At 46.4% G+C, this 10,746-nt stretch overlaps 1 protein-coding gene across 2 annotated transcripts; it reads left to right on the top strand.

Moving 5' to 3' along the window:
• Positions 1-63: 63 nt before the first annotated feature.
• LOC142479726 (NADH dehydrogenase [ubiquinone] 1 beta subcomplex subunit 3-like) lies at positions 64-10,039 on the top strand. 2 transcript variants are annotated; one of them, XM_075582594.1, is made up of 3 exons: positions 64-222; positions 8,118-8,256; positions 9,791-10,039. In XM_075582594.1, the coding sequence occupies exons 2-3, from the start codon at positions 8,120-8,122 to the stop codon at positions 9,945-9,947; spliced, it is 294 nt and encodes a 97-aa protein (XP_075438709.1). In that variant the 5' UTR covers positions 64-222; positions 8,118-8,119; the 3' UTR covers positions 9,948-10,039. The 2 variants fall into 2 exon arrangements, with proteins under 2 accessions (XP_075438709.1, XP_075438710.1); XM_075582595.1 differs by lacking the exon at positions 64-222 and adding an exon at positions 2,520-2,688.
• Positions 10,040-10,746: the final 707 nt, after the last annotated feature.

Raw genomic sequence — 10,746 nt, forward strand, 5'->3', positions numbered from 1 at the left:
CGTCATAACGGAGGGGTGTTTGTGTTGCAGGCCTCGCTCTGGGTGTCCTCGGCGCTGATTGGATACATGCTGCGGTGATATACAAGCTCCTTGGGCACCGGCAAGGTTACCCCCTGTGTGATTTCGCACACGCTTTTTATAAACGTCATCAGAGAGGGCTGCACAGGTTTCCGCTTCCGGCCGGGTTGAGGTGCCCCACTGAAGGAGATCAGAGGGCTGCAGGTGAGAGCGGCCCTAACATATCACCTGGGAATATGGCAGCCCTCTAAGTGATGGGGGGTGCGGTGGCATGGATTCCCTTGTAATGAGCTCTCATTCATTGTACAGAAGGGTGATGTTATCTGCAGAGTAACAGCTGCTCGGCTTCTGATAGGGTGTGTGTGTGTGTGTGTGTGTGTGTGTGTGTGTGTGTGTGTGTGTGTGTGTGTGTGTGTGTGTGTGTGTGTGTGTGTGTGTGTGTGTGTGTGTGTGTGTGTGTGTGTGTGTGTGTGTGTGGCCTTTGTACCCCCATCCTAAGTGAGATTGGGGTGGGGGAGAGGTCTGCTTCTCTGGCTATTCCATTTAGGTGTAGTGCTGTACCTGTGTGGCAACAGGCGGGCTGAGGTACTCTGCGGTGTTGTGGGGAGAACAGGCAGGACAAGTTTTCAGGGTACCTTAGTTCTTTGGTGCAGCGCCTCCAGTCAGCATGGATCCTCTGGATAGCAGCAGAATGGCCCAGACTGACACCTTTTCTTTCAACAGCCAGACATTGTAACACACTTCTTATGGTTCAATGATATTTATTGCAGTTAGATCAGATGAAGAAAAAATGTGTATAACAAGAGGCGCCTGATGGTAGAAAAAGGATATATATCCAACCAGTTGGATAGCCAGGAATAGGCTCCAGACGTGGAGATGAGCTTAAAAACAGAAAAAGACACAATACATAGCGTGATACTGTATGACGTGTTTCTATGTAAGTTTTGTCCTTTTGTCATACAGTATCACGCTATGTATTGTGTCTTTTTCTGTTTTTAAGCTCATCTCCACGTCTGGAGCCTATTCCTGGCTATCCAACTGGTTGGATATATATCCTTTTTTACCATCAGGCGCCTCTTGTTATACACATTTTTTCTTTTTCTGTTACCATTCTGACCAGGGGGTCAGTATTTGTATTTCAGGCAGCCCCTTTTATGTGGAATATTATCCTCATTCAAGGTTTTACAATATATATTGTTCTAATTATCCAGTTAGCGCTACCCAATCTGTTTTTTAGTTAGATCAGATGCACAAAGCAGGTGCATTCTTCTCCTAGCTTCCCTTAATGAAGGTGCACTGATTAGGGCTTGGGGACCAGGCCTTCAGGACTCCTCCTCTGCCTCCTAGTGAGACAGAGGAGTAGCTGTATTCACTCTGCTGGGGGAGGAAAGAGAGACACACCCCCCTCCCCCACTTTAGGAAAGTGCCAGTATATATAGCCTTGAGTTTGTGTTTATAACCCGGCCCCGTAACAAAGCAGGTTGAATACTGATAGGTCATCATATCCTACATGTCACCCATATCCTACATGTCACCCAATCAGTTTCCTTCCCTCAGGCTGACACTTTCTGGCTGTTGCTAGGGCCCGCCCTTGGATATTTACAAATGTATCCAAGGCTGCAAAAAGCATACAGAGCCTTGGAGAAGGAATTATCCCATCCACTGCCTGCACCTAACAGGTCTTACACTGGTAGGGCCCAGGAAAAGGCATAGCGGCCGGGAGGCTATGCTACATTCTCCCCCTGGTGAAAAATTCCAACGGCCCTGCTTGGACTACAGTAGGCGTAACATCCAATACTGTACAACAACCGTTGAATTGACCTAAACACAAAATGCATTACCATCTGCATACATTAATACATTGCAATGTAACATTACAATACCATGGGTACACAGTAAATGGTATTGTCTTATACACACTCAGGTTCTATTACCCACCCACCTTTTTAATGGGGACAAAAACCTCAAGGATTACTCCCAACATGGAGAATCCCTTTTTAACTGTAATGCCTGGGGTCTTTCTTTCCAACCCCACCATCGGGGTCAGATAATTGAACAAAATATACCCTCTTAGGGCTTGCGCAAAGCATGATCCTCTGGAGCTAGAACGTGGCATAGTAATACTCCTGATGGCATACTGTGCACCCACACCCAGGTATGACGTGGTCACTAGTGTTGGAGAACTATATCCTGACGACTATTCTAGGATATCCCAGAGACAACCATTCTCTCCAATATTGACAGGGGGTATGGCCGAAGGTTTATCAATGTCAAGGATTGGGGCCTTGGAGCATCAATGTCCGGGACAACGTCCTGGAGCTTGGCTAGGCCACGTCCGGCCTTTTTTTGGACCAGGGTAGAGCCAGAGGTGGTAACCCGCTGCTTCCCCCGGTCTATAACCAGGCGGATGTACTCCTCCATTTCGTCTGTAGAAGGGGCAATACTCACCGGAGCGGTCGCAGCAGAGTCCTGGTCCACTCCGGCAGTCGCCTTGGAAGTGACGTTATCAGCTGGGGATGGCGCCGGAAGGTCATTGTGGTCCTCTGCACAGAAGCAGGCACCTGGCAAGGCCTCCTCGCTGGGTTCGGGGCTGGTGCCTCACCACTCCGCTGACTTGAGATGGGCGTCGGATTGACTGGAACCGCCATGGATGCTGTCTCTGCTTTGCAGGTAGGTGGCTCTTTGTCAACAGGATTGCTCAAGTGGTCCGCCGGTTGGCGCATCACCAAGGATCTGGAACGGTCGTCGGATGATGGTGGTCGGGGCACCTCGCACTCACGGGTGGCTATCGGCAGAAAGCGATCCTGCCTCTGCGCCACTAGTGGAAGTGCTCCCAACTCTCCCTGGGTAGTCACCTTACCCAGTGGTTCTGATATCTGGGGTTCCGGCTCTGGAACAGTCTGGAACCGGGGTGCACGAACCCCCTGGAACATATGTTATGGCGCATGGGACCTCCACATCGATAGCATTAACACGGCCCACTTCGCATGGCATAACCGCTGAGCCATCGCACTTTGCGCAAGGGTACTCTGGATATGTAACCCCTGCTACCTTCACTGCCAGTAGATTTCCTGACAGACTGTAATTGAGTCAGTGTGCCATCTCTGGCGTGGATAACGTACAGAGAGGGAACAGGACAGGTAAGATGAGTTCTCTCTCTTGGTTAGCCCCGAGGAACTGAGTGTGGCAGCTTGCATCCAGCTCCTCACTCAGTGTGGATAGGATTCGCTGATTTGAGGCTCACTGTACGCCTCCTGGTGAAGTTTAGAGGAGGGGCACACAGTAGCAAGGAGTGGTTCTGGCTCAGCGTTGAGCCACTCACATCGCAGGGCTCGGGTTTTCGCGCCATTCCCTGCACTGGTTTTGCAGATAACGGCATGCAACTTTCTGCAAACTGTCTATGTGGTCTCTCAGGTTGGTGGGAACTGCCATTTTGGATCGAACTGCAGTCCACTCCCAGTACAGGTCTAACTTGGTTAGTTATCACAGGCTGGAGAGCAGGCACATCATCTGCAGCCCCACATATAATCGTAATGTCCTCACTGTTTGCTCCCCCTGGTGAAACCAGAAGTCCTATGCAGCACAGAAATGGCGCGGTTATGGATTTCACGCCATTCCATAGCAAACGTCAATTCTGCATTTGGCAAATCATCCACGTGGTTCACACTGTAATAGGCATTTTTCTCTAGGGAAGCTTCCCTTGGCAGGCAAAAGCACATTTCATTCTGACACAATACAGTTCTCTGTGGTATCTTGTGCTTGAAACTGCTACACTTACACCACCCTGCTTTGGCACGGACACTGCAGACCTTTTCAGAGGCCCTGATATGTTAACCAGGCCACCCCACCAGGCCACCCCACCAGGCATCCTACACCTATCAGTCCTCAGGGTGACTTAGAACGAGCATGTAGTTTCTTGTCCCAACCAAAATATCCGTTAGGGCAGTACAGGCTCCATCTTCTGGCAGATAAAAATCCCCTTCACACTACACCTGTCCCCCTCTCACACGTAAGAACTGGAATTGTAATTGCACTTATTTTCCTTTCTGGTTCTATCTGCTAGTAAACCTGTCCTGATGCCATCTCAGCAGCGCCTCCAAATGTGGCCTTTGTACCCCCACCCTAAGTGAGATTGGAGGGGTCTCCTTCTCTGGCTATTCCATTTAGGTGTAGTGCTGTACCTGTGTGGCAACAGGAGGGCTGAGTGCTCTGCGGTGTTGTGGGGAGAACAGGCAGGTCAGGTTTTCAGGGTACCTTAGTTCTTTGGTGCAGCGCCTCCAGTCAGCATGGATCCTCTGGATAGCAGCAGGATGGCCCAGACTGACACCTTTCTTTCAGCAGCTAGACATTGTAACACACTTCTTGTGGTTCAATGATATTTATTGCAGTTAGATCAGATGCACAAAGCGGGCATTCTTCTCCTAGCTTCCCTTGATGAAGGCACACTGATTAGGGCTTGAGGCCCAGACCAGGCCTTCAGAAATCCTTCTCTGCCTCCTAGTGAGACAGAAGAGAAGCTGTATTCACTCCGCAGGGGGTGGAAAGAGACCCCCATTTCAGGAAAGTGCCTGTATATATAGCCTTGAGTTTGTGTTAATTAATATCTACACTTTACAGGAGTCCTGATCGTGTGTGTGTGTGTGTGTGTGTGTGGCGGGCGCTGTTTTCCCCCACCCTATGGGAAATGTGTCGGCTACTGAGTGTGTGCGTGCTTTACCTGTGGCTCACAGGAGGCCTGAACCTCTGATGCTGGGAGCCTGGGGTATACCTGGATCATCTGACAGCGCCTCCACCTGTGAGGGATCCTGACAGCTCTGGATATCCCTTCACAGGACCCAATGCAATAAATACAGTGTGTATAATAACAAGTTTACTGAAATGCAATAATCAACACAATAACCATATAACGCGGCCTTACCCACACACCCTGCCCCGGTGTGTGTCCCCCAATGTACAGATGTGCCCTGGGCACCCACCCAATCCAGTGTCCACAGAAGACAACCCACCCGGAAGTGTGTGACAGCGCTGCCCAGAAGAAGTGTTACAGTTGGTGCACTTGTTGATGGAGCACTCGGAAGGTATCACATCCAACACCCAGTAGCGCCAACAGAAGGGTAACAAGGATCCGCTGATCCAGTGACTTTGTCCGCGATGGCGTCTGCCTCCACGTGGGGTGGTATTCAGCTGGAGGGTCCCACCTTAATAGTCTCTCTCTGTTGTAGTGGTCTGGTCCCAGACCACAGGCCGCATCTGCTGCGCGGCGTCCTCTGCTGTGTCCCTGACACTACTCAATACAGGAGCACGGTCCCTATCTAGAGGGGGAGTCCCTGTAGCATCCACAAGCTGTTGGTGAGTGGGGCTTATCCTGGACCTAAGGGGGTTAATCTGGGTGCAACCGAGACCCAGACCCTACCTTCCCCTTCTCTGTCCTGGTTCCAACTGCCAGCGCGCCAAAAGTATCTTTTCCTAGCTGCCGAGGTTGCTGCAGCCCTATTTGCTGATCTGCGGCATGTGGTCTCGGTGCCTTCTGGGGGTTGTAGTTCCCCTGCGGGGGCTTATCTCCTAATGGCCGCGACTTGCGCATGCGCGAGTAGTCCCAAGATGGCCGCTACAACTATTGGGCCATTGCGCATACGTGAAACGTACTGCGCATGCACAGGCATTCCAAGATGGCGGCCCCCGCTTGCCGGGTGCACCGCAGACCTCCGACGACCCGCTCGCCAGTGCAACCTCCCTGCTCCTATCAGTGGTTCCCCCGCTAAGTGGGGAACCAAGGGGGTGGGGGGGGGGGGCGAGGGAAGACCTGGATGGATTTATTTATATTTATTTTTTACAGGACACTCGCCAAATAATATAAAAAAGTATATGATGGTGCTAACCGTTCGTTCGGTTGATAGTATAGCGAATCGTAAAGATGGTCAGGTACTCCTCATTGCACAAAAGTTGGATTTATTAGCTCAATGTTTTGGCGTATACATGAGCCTTTCCTGATTTTTAGATACATACACTTACAAATACCCAGTGTGTTGCCTGAGAAGTGAGGATTCATTACAGGCTGTGATACCTTCTTTGGGCGCAACATCAGGATTCTCCATAAATGACATAAGTCAACAAAAGCTTTCCAAATCTCAAAGGTCTCTCCAAGTATGAGATTTGGAAAGCTTTGTGCTCTTGTAATTTCATGTATGGAGATTTCTGATGTTGCGTCTTAAGTTATCACAACCTGCAATGCATCTTGTGACAAATAATCACACACAACTTGTACCGGCATTGCAAAGTTTATATGTACTGTTTTAGCTATACTGATATACAAGCTACCGAGGCTTCCTGCTCAGGGGAGTATATACTGACACTAAATATGTAGGCATAAAGGAGCAGTGCCATACCATAAAAAAAAGTTTAGCCCCCATTTTACAGGATGGGAACTGGGGCCCCATCCCCTGGAGTCAAACACCGCTTTTTTCATCTCTGGAAACGCCCTGTTTCCAGAGATATTCAGTGACAAAGTTTAAACCTCCCTTAGGAGAAACGAAATGGCTGGTAAATCTCAGGCCAATAGGAAGCCACAACAGTTGCAGCTTCGTATTGGACAGCCATTTAAATACTCTTTAAAACCAGGACGTAATACCGATGGCTTCACTAGTAAGTATCTCGGGAACCTGAGGGTCCTTGGAGCTGAAAAGAGCGTGGGTTAGTTCATGAAACCCCTCTTGTTCCTATCCTGTAAAAAAAAATAGGAGGGGGCGGGGGGGGGGAGTAAGTTAGGGTGAATGGCTCCTTTAAATAATGTAGTGTTCCCCCACATATGCTAAATATCAGTTGTCTCCTTTCTAATGGTGCTCTGGCGATATGCCTAAAACAAGTGACAACTGGTATACAAGACTGAGAGGCTGCAACCTACCATGCCAAAATAATCACAGAGAATCCCTGATACTATACTTATCTGTTTTTGTCCCTGACTGGTCACACCTGTCTCCTGTTTATCAGATGGCAGTCCCTCATTTTTAGCACAGAGCTTAATGAAGTCTCACTGTTAGAGTCAATGTTTGTGCTTAAATGTAATCTGGGGTGGTGAACCCCCATAAAATATTTAATTTGAGGGTTTTAACCCTTGGCATCCATGATATATGGTATCATATAAAGAGGCAAACAGCCAGTTTCACTGTTGCTTTTAATAAAGAAGTCTCACTTGAGGAGGAGGGGGTCATCCAGAGTTGAACAATGCTTTTTTCAGCTCTGGCAACCCCACGGTTCCCAAGATACTTTGGTGGCCATTTTGATTTCCCCAATGACAGCTAAAATCCCAGCAATTAAAACTGCTAGTACATCGGCAACCGGGAGGTTCCTAGAGCTAAATAATGACCTCTGTTCAGCACTGAGGAACCTGCTGGTGAAATGTCTGCTTTGAGAAGAGGCCTAATCTTCTAAATGTAAATAGTTTGCATGGTTACTCACAACCATGCATACCATAACTGCAATAGGAGTGGTGAGGAAATTAATGAAAAGAAAAACATTCATAAGGTACAAGGGGGTTTCTCATTTGAGTGTAAATTTCAGACAGGCAAAAAGAAAAGTGTATTCCAGCATTAGTTATCATAGGAAGAATAACAGGACATTCAGTCATTAATTTTTTTTATTTTTTTTATCATGTTGATGCTTTTATTGTTTTGTTGAAGACAATATCTTGGAGTAAGTCCTTCATCAGGAATTTGGGAGTGTTTCCATAATGTCCGTGACCTGTACTTATAGTGTCTCATTTTCTATATATAGTAGCTCATTAAAAGATATCACTTGCTACAGAGAATCTACCCTTCTGGAGTAATATGGTTTGAACTACATATAGTTGGCATCACCAAGCATCTCTTCTTGCAATACAGATCTGTTGTATCTAATGTAAATCAATGCAATTTTCAGCTGTGAACACCTCAAATTGACAGGTTAATAGGATCACGACCCCCTGGCTTTAGTGCATAATTCATAATCTCACTCCCAGCCATCGTTTTTTCCCTGGCAAGTTCTTCCCTCCTGTGCTCTGTTGATTCCACTGTGTGACAGAAAGTTCTCATCTTTAATGTCTGCGCTGTATAACTGTTTCACAGGTATGGGCCACGGGCATGAGGATCACGGGCATGGCAAGATGGAACTGCCCGACTATAGGCAATGGAAAGTAGAGGGCACACCAATGGAGGTCGTACAGGAGAGGCTGGCAAAGAAAGGGCTGAGGGATCCGTGGGCAAGGTATGATCTTAATACCTCAAACCTTTATACACCCTCCCAAAAGCTTCTGGATTCTAACACCTTCACCACCAGAAGTGATGCTGAAAAAGTATGGAAGCGTGTTTATTTTAACACTAGCGAAGCATTTCTGTTGGAGAATGGTGTATATGATCTCATAAGCTTTAAAAACGTTCGCGGCAATGATTGTAATCTTCCATGACAAAAGCCTGCTTATCATTCACTATTCCTTCATTGTGTAATAGGAACGTATTGAGAATCAGCTGGTAATGTATTAGAATCGGGGGTGGAAATTGTCACCGGTGAGACCCGGTGCAAGTTTAAAAAATAAAGAAAAACTCCCCTGGGCCCTACCTGACAAGTGGGTCCTTACGTGGTGGCGACGGAGGTAGACCACCCACGTGGTGATTTCGGAATATGAGCCCAACTTCCATTCCGATGGGGCCTAACTTCTGGTTGGACCACCTGGGTAGTATTCCCTCCGCCGCCGAGTAAGGCCGCGCTACCACAGGTCGGGCCTGCAGAGCCGATGTGGTAGTTTCACCACTGATTAGAATCCAGCAGTGCAAAATGTCGGACCCCTCAAATTATGCGTAGAACTCTTTCCAATGATAGTGGCTCAAAACTAATGGATATTCTTTTACTTTTCTACAAAATTCTGTTTTTAAATCCTTGACCTAATTTATTTATAAATTCATGAGCCATTTTTTTTGTTAAACATGTTATTGAATTTTCCAAAGCCAACCAATGTAAAACGTAAAATAACTGAACCTGCCAACTATTCAATATATACAAATTAAAATAACACTTGTATATTTTTATGGGGAAATGGGAACATTAGGAATAAGAGTTAAAAATACAATTTAGATTTCCAAGCCAGTTGCAAATACAGGTCCTGTAAGTGTATCATATAAAAATTGTATTATTTTCTGTGTGGCACAGCTGTCAATGTGCCTTGTGCTCCAGTGATAATATAATGTGGGTGAGACGTACATCTTCATGAAACAGTCATATTTTTACCAAACCCCAAAGGCTTGAAATACAAATGACATTTAAAAAAAATGGTCTGTGACTTATTTATTTATTTTTATATTCAAGGTGGTCTGTTTTATTAAAATGTGCAAACACAAAATAATACAAATTGCACTTTTCAAGGGAATCGAAGGCCATTTTAAGTAGCTCTTCCCATTTGGGAGAAAAACCCAGGCCAATTTCATGGGAACCCCTGAATATATGAGCATTTTTAGAAGGGGAAAAAAGATAAGTATACGGTGCAATATCTAGTTTTCAAAGCAATATAACGACTTCTTTGAGTCTTTGTTTTGAAACAGTAGAAGCTATGAAATTCCTTATTTTTAGTTCTTTAGTGTGGGGAAATGCTCTTTCCTATTGGTTAACCCCCCCGAAAGGGGGGGGGGGGGCCCATCTGGCACTCAAGGGGTTAAATCCGTAGTACAACTACAACCAATAGCACGTTTACATGTTGCTGGATGAATCTTCTCGTCTTACCCATATTTTATTTATTTATGTTCTTTAGGAACGAGGCCTGGAGGTTCATGGGAGGCTTCGCTACCCCTGTTACTTTTAAGGACGTCCTGCTGCGAGGCGCTAAGTGGGGCTTTGCTGCCTTTGTGGTGGCGCTGGGGGTGGAATATGCGTTCTTTCCGCCAAAGAAAAACGGGGGGCATCATTGATGAAGAAAGAAAGCTAAACTTGGATTTATTTGCTGCTCCGAGAGTAGCACCCTTAAAAGAACTATTAAAATGTCACCATGTTGGAGTGTAAATCTGTTTTCGTTTCTTGTTTTAGCAGCTGTCTGTGAGTAGGTTTACTGGCTGTGCTGAAAAGCTGTATAATACGACAGGCATACGCTTTATAGCATGTTTAAAATGGATGAGAAGTAGTGACACACTGCTCATTTGCATGTCATTACCCAGAATCCCTAGCTGCAGTGGAAGCATTGTATCCTAAGAGATCATGGGGACAGACATGGGGACAGACATGGCTACAGACATGTCTGACACGTGCAAATACACCAGAAGTGGTTTTTGGCATTTTTTTTTTAATGTCTGTTTATACCCACGTACCAGCCTCACACTGAGACCCAACTAGTCGAAACTGCTGTCTGTGAGTAGGTTTCCTGGCCATGCACTTCTTTAACAGAGGCTGTGCTCAAAAGCTGTGTAATACAGTAGGCATAAGCGTATATGGGTCCATGTTAAAATGGATGAGCAGCAAAGAGTGACACTGTGCTCATTTGCACGTCATTACCCAGAATCCCTTACTGCAGTGGAAGCCGTGTTTGCTAATTGATAATGGGGAAAGACAGAGTACATTAACATGTCTGACAAGTCTGTAACCCCAAGTGGTATTTTGTTATTTACTATACAACAGAAAACTAAGAACCTGTAGTCAGATTCAACAGTGTTACGCTGTCATCCAAGTTTAAAGGTACCAGTAAACTTTTTTTAATTGACAATTTGATTACTGCTG

The sequence above is a fragment of the Ascaphus truei genome, unplaced genomic scaffold (assembly GCF_040206685.1).
Source record: "Ascaphus truei isolate aAscTru1 unplaced genomic scaffold, aAscTru1.hap1 HAP1_SCAFFOLD_2406, whole genome shotgun sequence".
Classification (NCBI taxonomy): domain Eukaryota; kingdom Metazoa; phylum Chordata; class Amphibia; order Anura; family Ascaphidae; genus Ascaphus; species Ascaphus truei.